Here is a 24,074-nt window from a genome sequence, read left to right as displayed (position 1 = left end):
GCTATTACGTGTAGCTCTTGCAGGTGAAGTGGTGAATTTCTCTCTCTCGCTCTCTCTCTCTCTGTGTCTCTCTGTCTCTTTCTGTCTCTTCAGGTCTTCTCGGTCTTGGAGTCCACTTACCAGCACGACAGTTTGAGGTATTTGCTGGATTTCTTCATCCCGGCCAAACATCTTCTGCACCGACTCCAGCAACATGCCTGTGTAAGTGCTCACACAGTCGCTTTCTCGCACAAGCTCACTTGTTCACAAAGAGAATCCACATAGCAAAGCCTTCTTCACAGATTCACTCGCGGTGTTCACTTCACTCGCTTGCTCATTAACTCTACAGCCACTCAAGGCAGTGTTAAACTGATTAAACTATAGACTTATAATTGGCCAGCACTTTTCCAAGATTAAAATGCGTGTAGAATGGGGAACATACTGAACAATGCATGGCAGTGGTACTAGAGGACCAGGGTTGGACATTCTATTCTATTCTAAACTAAACTAAAACTTTAGAATTCACGGTTGTTGCTGGCAAAGTTAAAACATAAGAAGAAGATATTTTATTATGATTCAACGATGAAAAGCTGTTGTTCTTGTCTTGTTTTGTAGCAAGAAATCCATAAATGGACATTTTTTACAGTAGTGTTATATTTGTTGTCACTGAAACAGACAGAAATGCAGACTTGAACCCTTCAGTACAGATTGTGAATGAAATGTACACATATATATATAAATCCACTAATACAGTTAAATATTACAGCAAAGCAAAGGTAGGGATGCACCAGTAGGTGGCAGATGTGGGCTGATACCAATATAAAATGGAGAAATTACCTGGATTAGAATTAGGGAGACATATAACATAGAACTGCAGGGCTACAAGTGCAGTAAAATGAATAAAATTTAGATTTAGATTTAGTTTAATTTCGCACAGTAGCCCAGCGTCACCTAAATGATCTGCTCTTTCGGAAGAGAAGGCCTTCAGTCCCCCACTGGGTCCTTTAAAGCAGAACCTCTCAGCCTTTTCCTTCTCATTCTTTGAGTGCGATCACAGAATTTCATCTTTAAAAAGTGAAAACTAGAAAATAGAAATGTGTTCTGTGTTTATTGCTTTAGCTCTAACTTCTCTGCCGTTGTCCAGTAGGTGAGACCCAGTCAAGAACGAGACCTGATTAAGATTTCCAGATAAATATAAATTTCAGATAAGTTGTTCTGGATTATAAAAACAACCCTGACCTGAAGACAGTATTCATTCTTTCAGCTTCACTTTCAAGGAAATCAAAAAGCAACATTGATAAAAATCCAAAAACATTTTATAGTGTAAAATTAGGTGTTAGGGTCCGGAACAGACATCTCCCAATAGAAAGTACCCTAAAATTAAGACTTGTATATATTTAACTGATTACTATCTCAATTAATACCTTGGGTTTAAATAGATCATAATATAGTCTGTGTAAATATCTAATATATGAATACTTAGTTCTTTTTTGATTGTCTAATTAATGGTCTGTGTATGCATGTTGTTCCCAATTCCTTCATACGGACACATACAAACACTTACAGTGCTATTCTGTGCTTCTCATTCATTCCTACAACTCTTTCACACACGTTCTCTCTTATATAAACACTCGCGCTCTCTCTCAGCCGGCTCTGTTTTCATTGTCGCTGTGAGGAACTGGCTGGGACTGCGCTCTGAGTCACGACTATAATTCTTACCATATGTGTGTGAGAGAGAGAGGGAGAAAAAGAGGGAGGGAGAAAAGGGGGCTTGGCTACTACTCGTGGGAGAAAGAAGGGAAGAAAGGGAGAAAGGGAATGAGAGAGAGCGAGAGAGAGAGTGAGAGAAGTCTGGGGTTATAGAGGATTGATTGAGAAACGGGGGGGGGAGGGATAGAGTAACAGAACACTGGGGCACATTGAGAAAGAAGAACAGAGGCTGTGGAAGACGGAGAGTGGAACGGAGGGAACGAGGGAGTGTTTCAGTGACAAAACGGAGGGGCGTGCGCCAGAGATTGGGGGGGAATTTACTAGACGGGGTCCAATAAAATGATAAAAGAAGTGGAAAGTCTATATTTGCACTGAAGATATTTTCGTATCTCACTAAATGACCGACGTGGAATGAAAGTGGAGCCCTGTGGATCCATAATATAATTTAGTCTTGTGAGCTGTTTGAACTGATAGAGAGAGAGAAAGAGAGAGAGAGAGAGAGAGGGGGGGGGAGGGAGGGAGGGAACATGTCATTGGATAATTGGACTTGAGCGACTGCAAACAGCACTGCAGAGATTATAGGAGCTCAGAACGAGACTGAGGTAAGAAAAGTCTCTCTTTCTGAGGGCAAACAGGAAAGAAAAAGGGGGAACATTGTTCAGACTGGAGTTGTGGCACCCCTTTAGGTTTGCACTGGAGCTAAAAGGTAATGGAAGCTTATATTTCACAATTAGCACCAGGCACACTTGAATCAAACCGTGCTTATGTAAACTCAGACTTGCTTATGTGGTTTCTGGCATAGTGCTGTCTATAAAATGGACAAAAGTATGTTGCAGTAGTAGAAATCGTGTTGCCTGAACTTTGTCCCTCGCTTAGCTGATTTGTTCAGTGTAATTCATAAAAAAACACAAAAGCAAGTCTGTTTGAGATGACTTAATCCGCAAAGTAGTGTGTGTGTAACGTGTAACGCTGCGTTTATACGGCTCTGGCGCGTCAATGCACCACAACGTATGCCTTTCTTTTTCAATGGGAAGTGTCGGCTCCTTCAGATGCGGCTGCACAGTGCATGATGAGCCTTTGACTTTGGGGGATGCGGTGCGTCGAAATGCTTTCTGCTTGGGCGTGTAAAACAACAATGTAATTTTGTTACAGTGCAGTTTCTCCCTCTCTTTCTTTCAGTCTCAGTATTTGGGCTGTCTGTTCCTGCATTCTGGTTGGCCGCTGTGCTTGGGGGAGAAGGTGGTGGTTCAGCTCTCTACTCTTGACTGGAGGCTCTTGCGCAGTACTGACTTCTACCTGCAGGTGGTGCCATTCTCCACACGTTGTCCCCGCCTGGCCCTTAAGTGCTTGGCCCCAGGTGGCCGCAACGTTCAGGAGGTCCTGGTGCCTGAGTCACAGCACCCCCTAGTGTTCACTGCTGAGTGGCTACACTGCATCAACAAGGAGCGGGGCTGCAAAAGGGAAGGTGAGGAAATGAGTAAACGGGACAGACTTTCCCAGGAGCATAGATTAAGATGAAAAGAATGTGCAGTAATGTTATTTTAGGCATGTAAGATGTAAGGGTAAAAGAACTAAATGGAAATGGAATGGTGGCCAGGGTTACAAATAAAGAATAAAAAAAGTTGCAGGAATGCTATGTTATGCATATACAATGTTCAACAAACAGCTGACATTCATATCTTTTCTAAAGTTCCTTTCTGCTAGTGTTCTTATCTCTGTTATGCTCTTTGATCTTTCTTACCAGGAGGTGGCTGTTTAGATACCTGCCTGGTGAGTACCTGTGACGGCGTGGTGCGTATCTCTTGGGACGAGGTGGTATACCCGAAATTGCTTCACAATCCATCTGACGCTTTATCAAACCTGGAGCATCCCTCTGCGGACTCCCCTGCCCCCAACTACCTCTCACCAACTACAGGGGGTCTGGGGTTAGGCTGGGGCTCTTCCTCAGGAGAGGCCGATTCCTGGTCCTGGGACGAAGAGGACGACTTGCCTCCAGACGGGGGCGAGGCCGAGATCGAGTCTGCTTTGGGGCGTCTGAGGCAAGACCAGCTGGCTGCCGACGGCTCCGGGGATTACGTGGAGCTCCTGGAGCCCCGAGGAGGTCCAGACGGTGGCGCCGATCCCAAGCAGCGCTACCTGGAGATGCACGGGATCTGCAAGACCAAAACACTTCCACTGTGCAGGAGGAGCAAGGCCATCCGGCTGCGGAAAGGAAAGGTCTGGGGGTATGGCAGGACTGATGCTACTGGTAGGACTGGAAGCTTGGGAAGGAGAGACAGCAACAACAGTAGGGGGAGGACTGGAAGCTTGATCAGGAGGGACAGCAACAACAGTGGGAAGGAGAGTGGCGGTACTCGCAGGGATTGGGCCAATTCTAGGCCCCTGCCTCAAGTCATCGATTTGGCTCGAGAACGGCGGCCGTGCCCTCCATGCCTCCAGGACTCAGATGAAGGCGGTACGGATCCAGTTGGTCTGGAAAGCAGGGGACTTTATTTGAAGGGTCCAGTCAAGGAGAGGAGGCCTGGGGTGGGGAAGGAGAGGGAAGGAGCTGTAAGCACATTGCCCTGGGAGGAGAGTCACAAGGGGAGGGTCTCAAATAGTAGACGGAGCTCTGGAGTTGAGGAGATCAATAAAGTTGACATTCATACAGCAGGTAATGCTGGAGCGGACCAATCAGATCAAGATCAGGGACTCCAATCAGACTCTGTTTTCAAGGACAATAAATCACTGGCTGGCACTTTAGATGGTGGACATAAAGCTTCAGCAGAATCTGCCAATGCAGGGACCCAAAAGACTGACACGGCAGCTTCAGATTCTAGGAGACCGTTGACCAACGGATCTGAAACAAAGTTAAACCCACTTAAAGATTCCTCTTGCAACAGGGAGTCAAACTCCACCTCCACCAAACTCCACAGCACAACCAAAGAATCAGGAAACTCCAAAGATGAAACGAGACGTTGTAATGAACACAGGAAGCCAGAAGGAAATCTTTCTCAACCAGGTACTGATAGCGCCTCTGCCGAAAGGCGTGCTGGGAAGTCAGAGGAACGTGTGTGTCCCAGGGGAAAGGAAGTCAAAGTAGCTGGATTTCGAGCACCCAGGTATACCATCTCCAGAGACGGGTAGAGTAGGTGAAAATATACTCAAGTTAAAATCTTTTTAAAACAGAGAGAATTAAAAGTAACTCCCTGAAACCAACGAATGTGAGGAAAAATGTAAAACAAGATTAGCTTTGATTCAAGTTAACTGAATTGTACCGAGTTGCCGTTTTACATCGCGGCTCATTTGACATTTACTGAAATCTAAGATACTCAAGGAGTTGCTTGAGTGATGCCACAGAAGAACCATTTTTGATTCCCTAAAAAACAATGTTTGACAAAGAGACTTGTGAATGTGAAGAACCTTTTAATGGGTTGACGAACCTTCACGTAATGTAAAGGTTCTCTACCGTTTTAGAGTTCTTCCTAGCACCTTTACATTATAAAGAGGTTCTTTAGGTTCTCGCAAATCACACTTACAAAAATGGATCTCAAAAGAACCATCGATTGAATGTTTTTAGGGAACCAAAAGTGGTTCTTCTATAAGTGGCCCCTTCTGCACCTTTATTTTTAAGAGCGAGGACAGTTAGTCAAGGATAGGTGATTACATAAACACATATCTATGGCAATAAATTCCTAGATAACAACATAGACATTTATAGAGACTTATTCCAGTAGAGACTCTCATGATGTCTCTCATAAAGGCTGCTTTTGTCCATTTTGATGTCAAGTTGACGTAACATGTCAGGTGACATAGATTCTTTTCTGACATTGGGTTGTAATGATGCTTTTTTGGGGTGAAATGACATAGCACATTATAACAACTGACTCTTTAGCTTAGTGTGGATCACAGTGACTTTTAGCATTTATAAGAGTTACGCTAATGAATGTCTTTGTTACTTCTGATCTTGTGGTTTATTGTATGTATGCCAGTTGTGTTTACAGTGCAGCAGGATCACCTTTTGGTATTTTTTGGTGTGTAGCTTCTCTAATACTGCTCTCGAGAGTGTTGTGGCAGTGTGTGGGGCCCTTCAGAATTACGGGTGTCCTTGTTGAAGGTTATTTTTAGGTTGATCTTAGATTGTGCTGAGTGCTCAAGAATCGTAAGAACCTTGAGTTTGGTAAATATCAGTGTAACTTGGAACCATTGGAACCAGGTTCTGTGGTGAGAAAAGCTTTTTGGGAACAAACTCGAGAGCGGGGTTGGAAAAAAAGAGAGTTCCCAGGGTGAAGTATGGTGCTGGGTCTGATTTTGTGGGGCTGTTTTCGTCTCAAAGGACCTGAAAATCTCATGGGGATGCATGGCAACATGAACCCCCTCAAATTCCATGAGACTTTAGATCAAAATGTGGCCTTCCTCCAAGAGGCTATCATTTCTATGCAAGAATGATCTTAGATCCCTTTGTAGATGTACGTCTCACCTCACTGCCAACGTTTAAAGACAATGCTCTGTGCTGTTTTCTTAAAAAAAGGGCTGCAGTGCTAATAATTGTGATACATATGTTTTTAATATGAATTGAAACTCATTAATAACAAAGGCCATTACTTCTGGTAGCTGCTGTATTTCCACTGTTGAACCTCATTGATGACATTTGTTCTTGTGTTTTTGTGTTGTTTGATTTTTTGTTTGATTATATTGCTAAACTAAATAAGCAGTCAGGATAGTTTATTTCAGTACTGTTAGTCATCTAGCCTTGGAGAATTAGCTAATGATTCCACTCTTTCACTTACAGGAGGAAGAGGAAGGGTAAAGGGAAAGGAAAGGGCAAATCCGGTGGCCGTGTCAACCATAAAAGCAAGGGAGACTCCAGTCCTTCAAAAACCCAGAACAAAACCAACCAGGTGGTCACCACATCAGACCCAACGGCAAAGCCATCCCTTTCTAAGGATACTCATTCAGAGGAAACCAATAAGCTGGATCAAGACTCTGCGTTAACTAATGGCAAAGAAGCAGAGCCTGAGTCTACTGACAAAAGTGGAGGTTTGTCAAAACTGTACAGTGATAACTGAAGTGTCCTGTATTTTAGACCTGATTTTTCAGGATAATGCAATACGGAATTTGTTTATTTCTTACTAGAAAAACTGGAAGGTCAACCAGAAAGCCTCAAAGATGGTGAAACGCAACCAGGCACATCTTTACCTGACCACTCTACAGAAGAAGAGGGGGCATCAGTACCTTCTGACCAGTCCAAAGGACAATCTTCTACTAAAGCTTCCCCTTTGCTTAGAGATTTAGATGTAGATCTCCTCCAATCAGGAAAGTTCATACTGACAGGTAAATGTGCTTTACCTAGGTTACTTTTCAGCTTGCAGTCTTTGAGTCTTTTAAACTCTCTCTGTATTCATCTATATGAAGGTACTGTGGACAGACTTGGACGAGGGCTGGTTATTACAGAAACACACGCCCCTGAGGAGGGTCACCTTGTCAATGACATTGTGCAGCTGTTGTCCTGTTATTACGCCATTACCAGGTAACTTCTGTTGGATTGAAATGTCTTGGTAACATGCTGCATGACACCTGTATACGCTTGTTATTTCAACTGCTGTAAACTTAAATAAACACTTATTAAAGGCGTTTTTGAATAGGCATTGTCTGTCAAAGGCTGCTTTTGCCAGCTGTGATGTCGAGTAGACATAATGTCTACGTAAGCCTATGTCAGGTGTCATAATTTTTTTTTTGGACATTGGGCTTAGAAGCATCTAGGAGTAACACCAGCTCAGCCACAAAGTGCTAGACCTCGCAGGATCACAGTGTGGCAGAGCGCTGAATTGTGTAGCTTGTAAAAATCGCCTATCCTCTGTTGCCTCACTCACTACAGAGTTCCAAACTGCCTCTAGAGGCAACATCAGCTCAAGAACTGTTCGTTGGGAGCTTCATGAAATGAGTTTTTATGGCCGAGCCACTGCACACAAGCCTAAGATCACTATGTGCAATGCCAAGCGTTGACTGGAGTGGTGTTAAGCACACCGCCTGTGTACTCTGGAGCAGTGAAACGTTCTTTAGAGTGATTAATCACGCTTCACTATCTGGCAGTCTGATGGATGAATCTGGGTTTGGCAGTTGCCCATAGAAGTTACCTATTGAATGCATAGTACCCACTGTTAAGTTTGGTGGAGGGGGGATAATGTGAATGCTATAGCGTACAAAGACATCTTACACATTTATGTGCTTCCAACTTTGTGGCAACAGTTTGGGGAAGACCCTTTTCTGTTCCAGCATGACTGTGCACCAGTGCACAAAGCGAACACCATGAAGACGTTTTGATGGGTTTGGTGTGGGGGACCTCCGGTGGCCTGCACAGAGCCCTGACCTCACTCAACACCTTTGGAATGAATTGGAGCATTAATTGCAAGCCAGGCCTTCTTGTCCAACATCAGTGCCTGAGCTCACAAATTCCCACAAACACTCCAAAATCTTGTAGAAAGCTCCCCGGAAGGGTGGAGGCTGTTATAGCTGCAAAGTGGGTCAACTCCATATTAGTGCACATGGTTTTGGAAGGGGGTGTTCAATAAGCTTGTGTAGGTGTGATGGTCAAGTGCCCACATACTTTTGGCCATATCTTGACACAGTGTTACCAAACTCATGTAGGTGTGATGGCCAGGCGTCCACATACTTTTGGCCATTTCATAATACAGTGTCTCCAAACTCATGTAGGTGTGATGATCAAGTGTCCACATACTTTTGGCCATATCTTAATACAATGTTACCAGACTCATGTAGGTGTGATAATCAAGTGTCCACATACTTTTGGCCATATCTAAATACAGTGTTACCAAACTTATGTAAGTGTGATGGTCAAATGTCCACATACTTTTGGCCATGTCTTAGTACAGCCTTACCAGTGCCTTTATAACAGAAATGCTAACATGCATATGTCAGAAACATGCTACTGATGGATTGAAGCTATTTAGCGTTATGCATATTTATCATATTTACTGGTCGCCATACATCATACGTTCATCGTTACTGCCCGAAGTTTTTCTTCCAGACAGTAATAGTGATTAATTATTGTGCTGCACATTCCTGTACAGTATCCGTTCTCACACAGCATTTCAAAACAGTGCTTTAAAAGCACTCCATGTAAGGGCGCTCCCTGAGGGATGAATTAATTTGTCCACCACTGGGCATTCTGCCATGACCCTTGCTTACCATTAGCCGACTTTTTCAGTGTGGCGTTATTTTTATGTTTTGTTGTTTTCGAATAACAGACCTGCAGCCAAAGAGAAAGGCTTGACTGTGCTGGTGGACAGCAGGCAGGCTCCTCCTTCTGAGCTCTGCATCTCTGCCTTGAAGTTATTCAAGGTGAGACTGTGTGGGTGTGGGTGTGGGTGGGTGTGGGTGCGTCTGTGGAGAGACATATTGCAGGGTTGTAAGGAATATTAAGTGAAATTTGATCATGTTTACGTTCAAATAAATAGGACTTTCACCTGTTTTTTATTCTTATTTCCTTATTTTTACTGAATATTCAAAATAATGTTGGATAGAATATGTGAAAATGAAAATATTCAATATCTGCAGGCGTAATATAATGTTTATAAGCTTATTTCCTAATGTGTTTGTTGATGTGTTACAGGCTCAGGTACCAGCAGCCCTCGGCTCTGTTCTCATTCTCACAAAAGAAGAGCAAGAGTCGGCCACGCCCAGCTTGGATGGGATAGAGGTATGAAATGTTTCTCAAAGCTGTGGAACAAAAATAACGATAAAAAAAAAACCAGCATAAATGAACAGATATTACCAGATTCAGCAGAAGCTCTTAGAAGTCACATTAATCGTCAGCGACGACAAAGTGTGGTGTAATTTGGTATTAATAATTTCTCAGTTGTAGCTCCCTGGAGCAAGCAAACATCATGCTTTCAATCAACATTACGCTCGTACATATCATACTTATGCTTGTAAGTAGAAGAAGACATGTTTTAATTAAGCGAAGTTACTGCTGGAAAGTTATACAGTCTGGTTTTGTGGAAAGAAAAACAAAAACCCTGTCTTTGCCATCTGTTTGTCATTTGTTGACATTGTCAACAAGTCAGAAGTGCAGAATCATTACATAACTATACTGCTGTGGGACTCGAGTCCAGATCCGAGATGTTTATTTTATTGTTTTTGTTGGTAGTGTTTCTATTCTGACTTGGTATCGGCCATTGATTTCACTAACTTTAGCCTCTGGTCTCTACAGCAACAAACTACCACTAAACATTAATGTATATATTAGAGCTGGGCGATATGGCCAAAAATGTCATCACGATAAACAAAATTCATATCGTTCGATATCGATACATATCGCGATAAATGTCAAAACATTATTTCTGATTTTTGCTCCTGGGTGGTTAATGGATGTTTTAAACCATCCTTTATGGTCAGAGCACGACAAACACTCACCAAACAGTGGAACATTTCACTAATCTGTCATGAGAGAGTGGGAGAAAGTGTCTGCTGAGCTGTTTTTACCAGCTGGAAAAGCATGGCTATTTTGTAATGGTCATAATTTAGGAAAGAAAAGAGATTATTTTTAGCTGGTGCCGAGCGCTCGGCTACCCCGCTACAAATGACATCACAGTATTCAGACACCAGCCAGCGACGACTGGATTTCTCTATACTATCGTAGTAGTTTAAGGGGTGAACCGCAAAATATCAACACCAGACAAACGGAGTCCTCTTTTCAGGTACGTTTAAACTGAAAGCGGTGCTTTTGTGTCGTGTTTGATCCACAGTATCATCAGTTCTCTGTGTCGTGTGAGTGACAGTGCGCTACTTCAAGTTAGCCAGCTGCTAAAAACAGCTAGCCTGGAAAGACAGTGCTCTCCTGCTCTCCAATGCCTCAGTTTACTTTTGTTTAAATCAGGGCTGTAATTTACATGAACTCACTTCTTTCTTTTACTTTCGTTGCTTGGGAATGCACTAATACTTAAATATGACTGTCTGAGCGCTGTAACAGCGCTGTAGTTGTGAGGATTGTGATTGTGATTTAACGCTGCTAAAGCTGTTAGGATATACAGAAAGAGGTGAGTTCGCTGTAGGACAGTATAGTTAAACCACTGACCTCGTCACTCACACTCGGTCACAGGAGAGCAGATCGCCGGCCGCTCCACTCAAACAGGGAATGTGTAACTCCGCATTTCAGCCATTGCTAAAGACTCATCTTACTCGTGGCCCCCTCCCTCTCTAATCATGTAGAAAAACTCGGAAGTGCGCCCTCTCCTGGCGACAGCTGAGTAGTCGCTTTCCTTGCAGTAGAAATTGCCACCAAGGCTTTCGCTGATCGTGAAAGTGTGAGAACGGTGTATTATATTGAACATTTATCGAACATGCCGTATCGCTCTATCGAGGAAAAGTTATATCGCGATAATTATCGTTATCTTTTATCGCCCAGCCCTACTATATATATTTTTTTGGGCGTCCTTGGTCAAATGACGTTTTGTTTATTTTTAAGGTGAAAATAAGTTAACACATGCTCTTCAGAGAACATGCTGCACATTTTAGTGCTTAGTGTATTTGTTGAGTTCAACATATTGGATAAGAAAAAAAATCAGATGTGAACCGTGCAAAAGTTGAACTGTTTTAAAAGTTGTATTTTTTCCAATATGTGAAATATCATATTTATTTTTTATGATTTATTATGATTTCAATTTGATGGACTTACTGCTGTGCATACAGTTTAAATGTAAAACTTTAAAAGCAAACAGAACCAAATAACAATATTTAGATTTTTGCTATGTTTGCGTTAATGACTAACGCATTAAAAAGTCAGAAAACTCAAACCTGTCCATACAGAATTAGATAATCTCATTTCAGTTGAGTAGCAAAATGAAAGTAATAACTTTTTAATTCTAGGCGTTAATTCTGTTGTTGGGAATAGCTGAAAAAAAGCCAAGAAATTTAAACTGGAAACAGTTCAACTCCAAATGCTAAGGTTTGCCTTATCTTGACTTAGGCCCAGTCGCCTTGGCCCTACCACTCAGCCCTTACCCCTCCGTTTTGTGTGTTCATGTCTAGGAGTAGGGTGTCCTAATTTTTATTGAGGTAGAGCGGTAGGGTGAAGGGTTAGGGCCACATGGCTTTTTGGAGTTTTTTTTTAAAGACGCATTCCATACAAAAAGGCAGGATGGCTGCACGAGCGACCAGAGAAACCCACAAATGTGAGAATTTTCTCAGTTTAAAAAATGACGATAACCACTGTATTGTCTTAGTTTAATGTTGTTTCAGTGTATTATGGTCCTTTTCTTCATAACAAGCACAAAAAACTCTAATAGTATGCTGATGTCTCAGTAGCTAGCTAGCGAGATTACCCATTCCACCTTAAATAGTCCAGCAGTTCTGACACCTGAAGCGTCAGAACGTAACTGCTGCTCCATTTAAGGTGGAACGGGACAATTCGAACAAGAACCTTGTGAATATCTGACTTCAGCTTCATATCACTGATTAGAATTAGGGGTGGGTGATAATAAATAATTGCCCCCCCTCTTTGAGTGAGGTTACTGAACTTTACCCTCCTCTGCCATCACTGCAGACTGGCAGGGTCACCTACAGAGCAGCGCTAGTAGCTGTTAATGAAGTGATGCTCTTTTTATTTGAGGGTCCCATTTCAGAGGGAAGATTTCAACCACTACCCCTTGTAACTCAGTTCCAAGGGGGAAGGTCACACTCAAAAACAAGGGGTAGACTTAAAAATAAGAAATGGGACTGGGCCTTGGTATCGGCCACTGATAACATGGTAATTAATAACAATAATACATCTAACAGCCCACTGAAGGTTAAGAATGGACCAGATAATAAAAGCATACAATGATTCTAATACTCTCTCTATCCCTCTCTCACAGGTACATTCAGTGAGAGGTACTGGAGTCCTTCAGCAGTATGTGGACAGGCAGCAGCTGACCAAAGGGTTGGATGGAGACTTTGAGCACTCGCATGCTGATTGGCTGACCTTCAGACTGGTGCGAGTTTTTGCATATTTATTGTTAATAGCAATTCAATGCACATAAAAGTTGCACAGTGAAAAGGAAAGTTCCAGTCATCTGTAACTACCAACCCGTCAATGGTTCTAGTAAAAGTGCACTTATTAAGTGCCGTTCACTCCACTTGTCTTCGCTGGACTGAGCAACTGAAGCTTTAAACTGTCTTTGTGTAAACTTAGCACTTCGGTTTGAGGTCTTGCCACAACAGAAGATGCTGCGCATTTAGAAACTGAATTTGGCTGCATCAATAAAAACCGGCAGTAAAGTTAAACATAACTGCGCCCGCACTTTAAGTCGGACCCAGCTGCAGCACGTTGTAATCTGTTCTTGATCTTCTCTGTACAAAGAGCCTGGAGCAGCTGACTGAACGCTGCGAGAGCGCCCTCTCTCTGCTGGGAGACGCACTGCAGTCTATGGACACGGAACCGCTGCCTGATTGTATCAAGGTGGGTCGTGTAGTAATATACCTCGAATATAAAGTGCTGAAATGGCCTAGTTAGGTGTACCAACCGTTAATATTGATCTTTGTTTTAACCCCTTAAACCTTAAGGGCTCAAACGATAATCCACAGTAGAATTTTTTCACATAAATATAGAACTTAGTTCTTACCAAATAATTTGTACTGAATAGTAGGTCTGAAGATTAATAACTGAGTAATAGTCCTATGGTTCAAAGGTTTAACTGCAGTTGTATGAAATAGAACATTCTTAATGGTGCGGCTTCCAAATCTGGGTATAAATCCTGATAATCTTGGCTTTACGATTGTTGCGACAAAACCTCGTATCTCCAAAATGGTAATTTTACAGGAGAAGGAAAAAAGTGTCTTAACTTTGAATGGAAGTTAATGAAGCAATTCATTCAGCTCAATTCATCACAAAATTTTAGCAAAACCTTGCATTTTCAAATTCTGTAAGAAAACATAAAAAAGACCAAAAATAAACATACAAGATTTTGTTCCGACAGCGACGATATATAGAGCAAATCATACTCTAGCCTTGGTTTTCTTACTGTTAGACTCATAGCTTAAGAAAATGAACAGCTGCATCTGAATTTCACATTAACGCATATTTGGCCCTTTACTGTCCCTCAAAAAGTGAGTCAGTCTTGGCTTAAAAAAATAGTATTAGCCCATACTGGTTACATAGCAGCTCATAAGATGCACTTTGTCCTATTTGGTGCAGATATCTTCAGTTGCCATGAGAAAAAACCATTACAGAAACCTGCTTCCTCAAAGTAGTTCAGTGTTTCTTAATCTAGAGCCCAATGTGTCAAACACAAGGCCTGCAGGCCAAGTCAGGCCCGTGACAAGTTCTATTTGGCCTGCAAAATGTTTTTAATTTTCAAGTTTTGAAGTAAGTTAAGTAAAAATGAAATGAAAACACAGCTGAACAGCTGCAGATTTGTGATGTCACAGTCGGTCCAGACATGTTTTAATGGATTGGGTATCAGATGCAAGTGAAGTGGTTTTACTGTAGAATAGCATGTCTTACCTAAATTGTGTGGCTCTGTGTATAAAAATCCAAATACAGGATTGTATCGGTATCGGCCAGTACTCAGTACTGAAGTGCTCGTATCGAATTGGAGGCCAAAAAGCTGGATCGGGACATTCCTAACTAAAATTCCTAAAGTTAATATGCTCAGTTCGTCCTGAATTACCTCCAAATTAAAATCTTGTAATCCGTGTTTAAAATAAGATTAACCTTTGTTAATCCAGATTTAACCTGACGCAACTAGGCTTCGGCTGTTCTTGGAAAGCTGCACCTGTATGTACAGTTTGTTAGCCCAGTATTTGTTTAATCACCTTCCCCTCATAGACCAAAGTTACTCTGTCTGACCAATGAGAGCTCTCTGTTCTGTCTCCACCCCCCCAGTCTGTGCCACTCAGTGTTGACAAACACAAGCAACTCATGTCGAACGTTCTGGCTGACGAGCGGCTGACGGAGCTCCAGCGGAGGGGCGGGGCTTGGCTAGCTGGACTGGCTAATGGAACATCCGGGCTGGCTCAGAGGTCACCAGACTGCAGGTAGCCATAGAAACTTTCCAAATAAAGGAAAATACACTTGGATTCATCTGAGACAGTTTTCCGTCTTTTTTTATGATGATTCATTCGTCCCAGAACAAGTAAGCGGCCTGTGCTTGGCTCTGTCTCTCGGGTTTTGGAAATCTGTCTTTGAAATCCTGAAGTAATTACGAAGATTGTGGTAATTACGTGGATTTCCATGTCTTCTTATTAATATCGTGGGTGTTTTCATGTTTATTAGAGCTGCCTTGGCCACAACCTCCAACCTCTACGACAGCGTTGATGATGCGCTCCATCGACTGGTGCGCGTTTCAAACCAGAGAGGTCACGACTTGGAAGCCCTTGGTAGACTGGCGACTCTAGTGGGAAAACTGGACAAGGTGATCAAGATAGGGCACTTAAATATCTCTGTCTCCATTGGCAAAAGGGATGCACTGATTATACTTGATTTCAATACATTTTCACCTAATGTAAACATATTACCTCAGCATGATTATTGTCAAAAGTGAGTAAAAGTAAAGACGAAATTGTGCAGATTTTATATACAGTATTTTATGTTAAAATGATGCACACATTTGATTCAAGTCTGCATCAAGTCAAAAGCATCATGTTTTTAATTATGTTTTTAGGTACAAAGCACCTCATGGATCTGGCGTGTAGCTCAATCACTCACTCACATTTTGCAGGCTGAAGACTCTCCACAAGGGGGCGTTTTAAGCATTGTAATTTTAAAGGACCCACATCCTGGAAAACCTCGTTTTCCTCCCTTTTTTCAAATATAAGGGCTTGGTGTATTATGCAAAGCTTAGCTTCACACTTAAAAATGATGGTTCTTCAAGGGTTCTTTATTAAAGAACGTGGTTCTATATAGAACCATGAACACTCAAAGAACCCTTTGAATGATTAAAGGGTGCTTTGATGGAGAATGTGCTGAAGATTTTTTGAAAAGGCTTCTATATAGCACTAAAACAGTTCTTCTGTTGTTACAAGCTTGACATCAGAACAATAGAAGAACCCTTTTTGGTGCTAAACAGAACCCTTTTTAAAAAGGTTCTGTATGGAACCATCTACAACATATTCTCCGTTAATCCATTAACCTCCATATTCTCCAACCTTTCACAATGCAAAGAACCCTTTGTTTATCATGCAAAGGGTTCTTTCATGGTTCTAAGAGAACCATTTTCTTGACTAAAGAGTCCTTGAAGAACCATTGTTTTTAAAAGTGTACACAAACAGCCTGTTTTAGAAGGTACTACATACCGCAGTTTAGTCCCACCCATTCACTTAAGTCATAAGAAGTGATTCAGTGCCAGATTTCTTTTTGAATGAGGCACAGTTCAGGGCGGCCAATCAAACCGGACGTTATTTACATATTAAAGGCATAGTAGTGAATGAATTTGGACTGTTCTTGATAAATAACCCACACAAATGTCCTAAGGGGATCTCAGGTTGAAAAAACAGAGGGCGAGAAAAAATGACCAATGCCGTTGGAACACCAGTGGACCTATTGCAAATAGCTTTCGTTCTCTTTCTCTCCCTCAGTGTGAGAAAGAGATAGAGCGTGTGCAGGAGCAGCTGGAGGAGTATAAAGACCCTCCTCTCTCTCTCAGCCGCCTCTCGCTCAAACAGCAGAAGTTCAAGAGCTTCAGGGAGTCTGCCATGGTGAGTGGGGGGCATTTAGAGTGTTACTTACAGAAATAACTATATGTTATGTCTCGTGTGCTCACTTGTTTATGTATGTGGCTTTGTAGGAACTTCACAGCGAGACTCTAGTGGTGCTGGGAGAGGTCGAGAGTTGGTCCGAGCTGGACTGGTCGGGGCTGGGGGCGGTCCTGAACCGACTCCCACCGATAAGAGAGAAAGTTAGAGATATGTCTCATTGTCTGTCTGACTGCTGGACACAACTGGACAACACACAGAGACTACTGTCCACTCTTACGGAGGTACAAAACACACACGCACACTCCTACGCACACTTGGTCATTATAGAAACTACAGAAAATGCATTGCAGAGGATGTTTACAATGTACAGAGTGTGCAGTGGCTGTTATTATACCAGCCAGTTTGCACTGAAGTCCCTGTAGTTACTGAATAATAAGCCTGGGGTTTTAAGGGGTATACAAACAATATATTAGGCAGCCCTGCAGACAACGTACCCCACCTGTGGCATTCGAATTCATTTACAGAAGCAATGCCTCCAAAAATGCTGAATTTGCTAATGATGAACAGAAGCTATTTTGCATTATGCAAATTTAATCAAACTTAGTGGACATTATAAGTGATTCACTGGTTAATTCACTGTTTATCTCCTCCCACTGCAGGCGTCCCAGTGGTGCGACGTGGTCTCCTCCTCCTCACCCCTCTCCTCTCCATCTTCTCCTCTCTCCTCGCTCCCCCCAATTCCCCCGTCCCGATTCCAGGACGCGCGGGCTCTGGCTATGGAGCTGGGGGGCGGGGCTCTACTGGAGCTCTGGGCACAGACCCTGGAGCGCTACCAGCGGACGCTGGCCCACTTCAAGACCCGGGTGCTCCAGGCAGAGCGCGGCCCACCCGCTGCAGCTCAGGGCCAGGAGCCCGGCTCAGGCACGGCCAAGACCTCACGGCTCCCCAGCTCTGGGAGCTCCAGCCTGTGGGAACTGGAGGGAGAGGTAGAGGGAGACTGGGGCAATGGAGGGGAGGGAGGCCTGCAGTCCTGGGGGTCACTCGCTTCAGTGTTCCGGCCACAGAACTGCTCCACACTGAAGATCGGAGAGGAGAAGAAGAAGGAGGCAGCAGGGGGAACCGCAGGAGGAGGGAAGTTCCTGCAGAACCTTCTCAACCCAAGCAAGAAGAGTGTGAGTTTGCCTCGTTTTTTTAACGTGGTTGATCAATTAAATTATTTATATTTTTTGTGTGTGACTGGGTCTCAATGATTAACAGGGGTGTCCAGTCTTATCCGCAAAGGGCCAGTGTGGCTGTGGGTTTTTATTCCAGCAAAGCAGGAGCAAACATGAACAGCTGTTGATGATCAACTGATTAACCAGGTAGAATCAGGTGTTCTCTGGCTTGTTTGGAATGAAAACCTGCAGCCACACCAGCCCTTTGTGGATAAGACTGGACACTCCTGGATTAACTGAGTCAATTTTTGACTCTGTAGTTTACAACCCTCACAGTTCTGAGCAAGAATAAAGCCTATGTTTTCTGAAACAGGCATTCATAAAAGAAGTACTTATTTTGCTGGGAAAAATTGGGTTGAAGTGGGCAGGGTGGGTACTACTGCTGCTCTTAGCTTATAGTCGTGCAACAGTGTGAACAGCCCCGGTCAAACTGGAAATAAGTGGAAATAAGACCAATATTTTTATAACAACAATTATTATAATAACTTTTGCACAGGCCACGGTTTATTTAATTATGTTTTTCTGATAGGTTAAATTCGGCAAATGGACAGTAATTGTGCATCAAAATGTGCAGAAGTATGTTCTCTATCAGGGATGAGTGAACTTATTTTCACATATACGAATACATATATGCTGTATGTGATGTCTGATTATTTAAAAATGTGTTAACAGTAAAATAAGAGGTGTTTCTGTTCATGTTCATGTGCATATTTCAGTCAGTGAATCACTGTCTGTGTGGATTATGTTTGTAAATGCATTATATGTATAAAAACTTTATGACTTTTTCTTTTGCCCATAAATTAGTTTTCTCTTTCCCCCCCCTTTCAGCCCACAGACGCTCCTCTCCCTCCCAAGCCTCCCCGTAAGCGCCACCCAAGCTTCGACCTGCAGGCTCTACTTGCACCGCGGCGAGCGGCTGCGACCGTGACCAAGCCAGCGGAGACTCCGCTGAGCTCAGGAAGCCGCGCGTCACCCCTGTCCTGGCTGGGCAGGAAAGCTGTAGCTGACCCCATCCTCACTGCAGGGATGGCAGCGGCTCTGCCAGGATGGAAGGACACTGTTGGAGGAGGAGCGGGAGGAGGGGTGTTGATCCGGGGAGTGGAGGTCAGCAGTAAGGAGGTAGCTGATCATACTGGACTGAGCAGACAACACGTGCTGCTCGGCAGGACAGAGAGAGAGATGGGTGGGGAGAGGCCTGGTACTACTGCTCAGAGGTAGGTGGGCTAGAGAACGCGTGCAGCTTAATCTGGTATGTTCTAGTAGGTAGTTTGTCTAGTAAGAATAGACTCAAACTCTGTTGTACACAATGTCGATCAGCCAAGACACGTTTGGTGTTTAACGTTTGCTTCTTTAACTTCACACTGAGGCTACAAGGCTCGTGTAGCTAATGTATCATAGCTCATAGCTCAAAACAATAGTAGGCCTGTCACAATCATAAGGTCGCCTGATCAGTTATTAAGGCTTAACTTATACTTAACTACTTTATCCTTCATTTTTAAAAAATGCTCCCAGACTTCACTTCGTTTTTAACTTGCAGCCATAAGTGTTCTTTTTCTTTTGCTATCTGCTCACATAGGTATGACACCATCAGCGCATTGCTGCCCTTTTTAGGTTAAGTCACTGACTCTGTCTTGGCTGGACGTCACTTTGAAAAAGTAAACAAAACAAACGGAAACGGAAACGGAAGCTTTGGCCAAAGTTCTGCCAGGAAGACTCTAATGCTACGTCATTCATTCATTCTTCTGACCAATCACGGGCCTACATCTGTCTTTAAAATGACTCGACTTACGTACCTGTTCTGCTGCGTTCAGGTTCCTACGTTTTGATGTTTGTGGACTTCATCATTAATGTTGAATAACTGCTTCAGCCCTAGTATGTTTCACAACAAAGAGATTAATTGGCTGTGTTTTTATCAGTTGAGTTTAATACATGTAAATAACGGAAAGCAGAAAACACATTTATTGATTTAGATCATGGATCTTATGTAAGCTTCAAAAATTGAATTTTAATTAATATTTTTTCATTACATTTTTTCAAAAACGGAAATTTCAATTGTTTATTGCAATGATCTGTATTGCAGTTAATCACTAAGCTGAAACTGCGTGATTGTGACAGCCCTACTTGTTAGCTACGTTTTAGCTTGATTTTAGCTCAGTAATCAGATTTCTCAGTGCATGTGGACTCTTACTCTGATTTCTTTCGGATTTCTCAGTCTGCGCATGCATCAGAACAAACAGCGGTACCGGAAATAAGCAAGCAGTGTTGGCGATGTTGAAACTAACTACATGCTTGACGAATGAAGGATTTAAATATTTTTAATGTATGTTCATATTTTCAGGTAAAGTGGCACGATGTTAAAAAAAAAAAGACGCAGCATGAAGGTTGAGTTTTACATTACGTTTACGTCTCGTCGTCTTCTGTGAGTTTATTGGCTGGTTGCAGAGCAGAAATCTGATTACTGTCTGACTCATGTAGACCCGGAGTTTCCCCGTTATCTGATTACTCAAGTGCGTGTAAACGCGTTGATCGGATTACTGACAGAATCTGATTTTCAGATTTTATCTAATGCATGTAAACACACTCGGCGTCTTGGCTGAGTAACTACATTTTGACTAAGTGGAAAAAGGTATAAGTCTGATTTTTCACCAAACCGTTCCTATATTAACAGCCCGTGTTTGATTTCTCTCCCTCTCAGTAAGCTGTACCTGCAGTGGTGTAGGCTGGTGAGTTCTGAGAGGCAGTACGTGGCTCTTCTGAAGGCCGTAGAGGAGAACTACCTCCCACTGCTGGACAGCACGGACGCACCGCCCTCTCTGAGAGGGAAAGCAGAGTCGCTCTTCTCGAACTGGAGCAGCCTCGCGGCCTTCCACTCGCAGTCGCTCCTCCCTGCCATGGAGGGCGCTCTTTCCCAGACGCTACAACAAACCGACTGCTTCAACAAATTCGTGAGTGAGGTTTTTGTGCCCGTATCTGCAAACTCTCATTACTTAAGAGCTCAAGCCAGACGGCATGCCGACATGAGAGTGATGGTATATGTTGGTATCTGTTGGGTGCGCATGGCTTTCTGAAAATACAAGCACAAACACCAGTAAGCAGGCAGTGGTTAATTCCACAGATGTTTCACAATTTCTGCATAATTCAATCTTTCAGTTGTAAATAAAGTCATTCAGAGTGTTTTGATGTGAAATGATAGTTTGTTTACAGTGGTGGTGATAGGAACCAGGGGTCACCATGACTACAGTGGAAATATAACCATCTTATTTACTATTCAGAATGATTAGTGGACCTACATGTGTCTTCTGAGTTTATATATGTAATGTTGAAAATTGTAAAATTGTGGTAAATCTGAAAAAGAAACTTTGCTTGGAGGATTTTTTTTGCCTTACAATGCCCTACATGAACTCGTGCACCAATATTTATTACTTATTTTATTATATTTATTATTATATTTATGATTTATTATGTATTTAAAAAGTTTTGTAACTCAAAACTGTGATAAACAATGCATCATGCATTGGGCGTCATATTTGTAATAATTTTGTTTAATAACATTCTGCAGGGAAGCTCTTAGAGGCATTGAACGACATCTGGTTCCCTTCACCACCACTGTGAACTACTCTGGGGTGGCAAGTCTCTATAAAATGGGCCATTTCACACCAAACCACTCTGACTTACTTTGTCTACATCTTAACAACTAAATTATGCAGACTAAGCCATACCTGCAAAAATCCCTGTTTGTCGCCAAATTTATTTGTATTGATATTTTTATTTTCCTAATGTTTTTATTTCATTTAAATCTTGTTCTCTTTCTCTCTCATTCATAAACACACATACACGCACTCTCTGACACACACTGACTAATAGAGGGATCAGTTCCTGCAGTACTCCCATTACATCCGTACGAAGCCCGAGCTGGACTCCCTGCTGGTCAGCCAAGCTGCTGACTTCTTCAAGGTGAGCTACTTAATTCACCTGTTTCAAAACGGTCATGTTGACGCTGTGCAGCTGTAAAAGGAACTAAAGAGCCAGCATGTGTTTGGTAATGAGTGTAATGAAGTGGACGGTCTCTGGGGATTCTTGGCTGCGTTTGGATGCTACTGCTGTGGTAGTACCGGTTGCGTCCACTAGGTGGTTCATTAAACTGCTGACGATATACAGATAAAAAGTGGAAGGGACCATAAACCATGATGAGAAGGAAAGAAACAGAAAGGCCCAGTCCTATTTCTCATTTTTACCCCTACCCCTTTTCCAGTTCCACCTTAAATGGAGCAGCGGTTACACTGTGGTACTTCAGGTGTCAGAACTGCTGGACTATTTAAGGTGGAACTGGAAATTTAGCTCCATCCTAACAAAAATTAGGACGGCCTCCCCCTAGATGTCAGCATGCAAAATGAAGGGCTAAGGGCCAAGTGGTAGGGACGAGGGGTGAAATGGGACTGGGCCAAAGCCTTCAGCATCCGGGTACAGGCTACCGTGAAGCTCATTTTATACACTGTTCACATAGATTTCATAGAATAAAACTTTCTTTCGATGTGACTAGGCTGATGTTGTTTATTGAGGTTAGAACAGACACTTGAAGACTTTAGATCAAAGCAGTGTTTGTATTCGGCCAAAAAGACCAAACAGTATACCAAAAAGGTGGTAGGTTTCAGATGAAGTTCTTAAAAATGTACAATTTTATCAAATTGCATTATATTTTATTATTAAAATACTTAAAAATATGTAAAAATAAGAATTTAAAATGTTTTATATAATATAGAAATGTGTTTGCTCTCTCATTGGTGGTGGGGTTTGGGTAGCCTTTCTGGCCGGCCAAATAAAGGGTCCTTATAGGCTGTCTTTGCCTCCTGGGCCTCACTTTGGGCAGCCCTGCTTTAGATTGACTGCCCACTCAGTGTAAACTTCACGCCAAATGTCACCCACTGTGACACCATTTTGATTTCTTGTCCAGTAAACTATTTTGCAGTAGAACATGCAGATTAATATTGATGGAAGTGCAGTGTTACTGTTACCTCTCCAACTTTTCAACTCTGAGCCTTTTTCAAATGTGGGAGTGCAGTAAGTCTATCTCTCTCTCTCTTTTTCTCTCTCTCTCCCTCTCCAGGCGAAGCTGTTCTTCTCCCCTGCTCTCGCCACCGTTTCCTTTCCTCAGTGCCTGTCGGCTCCCACTCAGAGGCTGCAGCACTACTGCGAGATCCTCGAGGAACTGGGCGGTTTAAACCCCGCCCCCGACTCCGCCCTCTCCGTTCTCAGACACACCCAGCGCCACGGAGAAGACCTGCGGGCCAGCGACCTCATCACGGGCTGTCCGGTGAGAATGCAAATGCACAGTGATTATGGATGATAACAGGGTTTGTGAGTTGAATGAGAGACTATTGCATAACAGTGCTGCCCCCTGGTGGTCAGATGGCTGCAAGACAAGGTTCATGTTTGGGTGACTGCAGCTCTCTACCATATGGCACAGTTTATAAAGATATTAATAAAGGCCAGTACCTGACAGAGTGGACTGTTGTGTGAATTCCTACACTTGTGTGTGTGTCTTAGGTGCCTGTGGCGGAGCGTGGGGAGCTGGTACGACAGGGCGAGCTGTGCGTGTGTGTGTGCGTAGGCGGCCGGAGGAAGAAGACCGGCATGAGGAACGTGTTCCTTTACCAGCATTGCGTCATTTTTACCAAACACAAAACTCCCAGCCCTGGACGCAGTGTGTACAGCTTTAAACACTGCATAAAGGTACACACTCACGCGCACCGCACAGGCACACACACACACACACAAACACCTGTATTATTATTGTCAGGACTGTCATGATTCGTTGATTAAATTCAAATACTTAATTAAAAAAAAGAACACTATACTATATAGTATTGAGAGTGAATTCAGTCTGTTAACAGTTACCATTTCACACTGTGTAAGTTATTATTGAATTACAATTACTAACATGACAGGTGATCAAATACATGCAGGACTGTGCGAAAGTTTTAGGCACCTGAGCACGTTGTTTAAAGCCATTTATACCGGCAGTAAGTGTGTTTTACTTGTAAAATCACCAAATATCATTAAAATAAATGCAGACAAATATTAAAAAGGAATAGTAAAGCATTGACTAGCCAAACTGTTGACAACTATAGATACTATTTTGCTTCCTCAAGGAAAGGTTTGGAAATATATAAACACAGTGACATACATCACTACTTTTTATGTTAGTGCTATTTCTGTTTCTTCTAATATTAATGTTTTTGTAAGCAAATAAATGCGTACTGCTACATCTGCTGCCGACAGTTCCCCTCCGTGAAGAGGTCACAGTCGCCTGAACACCAGCCTAGACTTCCACCTGACTCTTAATTAGAGGACATTTTGTTTAGCATTTGATCTCAGAGGACACAACGACATCTCACGAAGTCTTGCTTGGTCATCTGCCTGCAATTCTGTGTCTTTTATTCTATAGTTTTCTTGGTATTTGACTTTGTTTATTCTGACCTCGACTACAAATTTTACGTT

The 24,074-nt window shown here is 42.7% G+C and overlaps 1 protein-coding gene across 1 annotated transcript in view; it reads left to right on the top strand.

The window, feature by feature from the left end:
• The window catches only part of arhgef40 (Rho guanine nucleotide exchange factor (GEF) 40), a 54,621-nt gene that overhangs the window by 20,957 nt on the left and 9,590 nt on the right, over positions 1-24,074 (top strand). The window contains exons 3-22 of the mRNA XM_036583244.1: positions 94-201; positions 2,869-3,154; positions 3,434-4,790; positions 6,461-6,708; positions 6,805-7,002; positions 7,084-7,198; positions 8,937-9,030; positions 9,302-9,388; positions 12,543-12,659; positions 13,028-13,126; positions 14,552-14,703; positions 14,942-15,080; positions 16,243-16,362; positions 16,452-16,643; positions 17,022-17,534; positions 18,405-18,790; positions 20,272-20,521; positions 21,441-21,530; positions 22,681-22,887; positions 23,121-23,306. Coding sequence (XP_036439137.1) covers positions 94-201; positions 2,869-3,154; positions 3,434-4,790; positions 6,461-6,708; positions 6,805-7,002; positions 7,084-7,198; positions 8,937-9,030; positions 9,302-9,388; positions 12,543-12,659; positions 13,028-13,126; positions 14,552-14,703; positions 14,942-15,080; positions 16,243-16,362; positions 16,452-16,643; positions 17,022-17,534; positions 18,405-18,790; positions 20,272-20,521; positions 21,441-21,530; positions 22,681-22,887; positions 23,121-23,306 — 4,944 coding nt within the window. The remainder of the gene's footprint in view (positions 1-93; positions 202-2,868; positions 3,155-3,433; positions 4,791-6,460; positions 6,709-6,804; positions 7,003-7,083; positions 7,199-8,936; positions 9,031-9,301; positions 9,389-12,542; positions 12,660-13,027; positions 13,127-14,551; positions 14,704-14,941; positions 15,081-16,242; positions 16,363-16,451; positions 16,644-17,021; positions 17,535-18,404; positions 18,791-20,271; positions 20,522-21,440; positions 21,531-22,680; positions 22,888-23,120; positions 23,307-24,074) is intronic.

This window comes from Colossoma macropomum, unplaced genomic scaffold (genome assembly GCF_904425465.1).
Source record: "Colossoma macropomum unplaced genomic scaffold, Colossoma_macropomum, whole genome shotgun sequence".
Classification (NCBI taxonomy): domain Eukaryota; kingdom Metazoa; phylum Chordata; class Actinopteri; order Characiformes; family Serrasalmidae; genus Colossoma; species Colossoma macropomum.
Note: the sequence above shows the minus strand (reverse complement) of the source record. Positions and strands in the feature narration are given on the sequence as shown.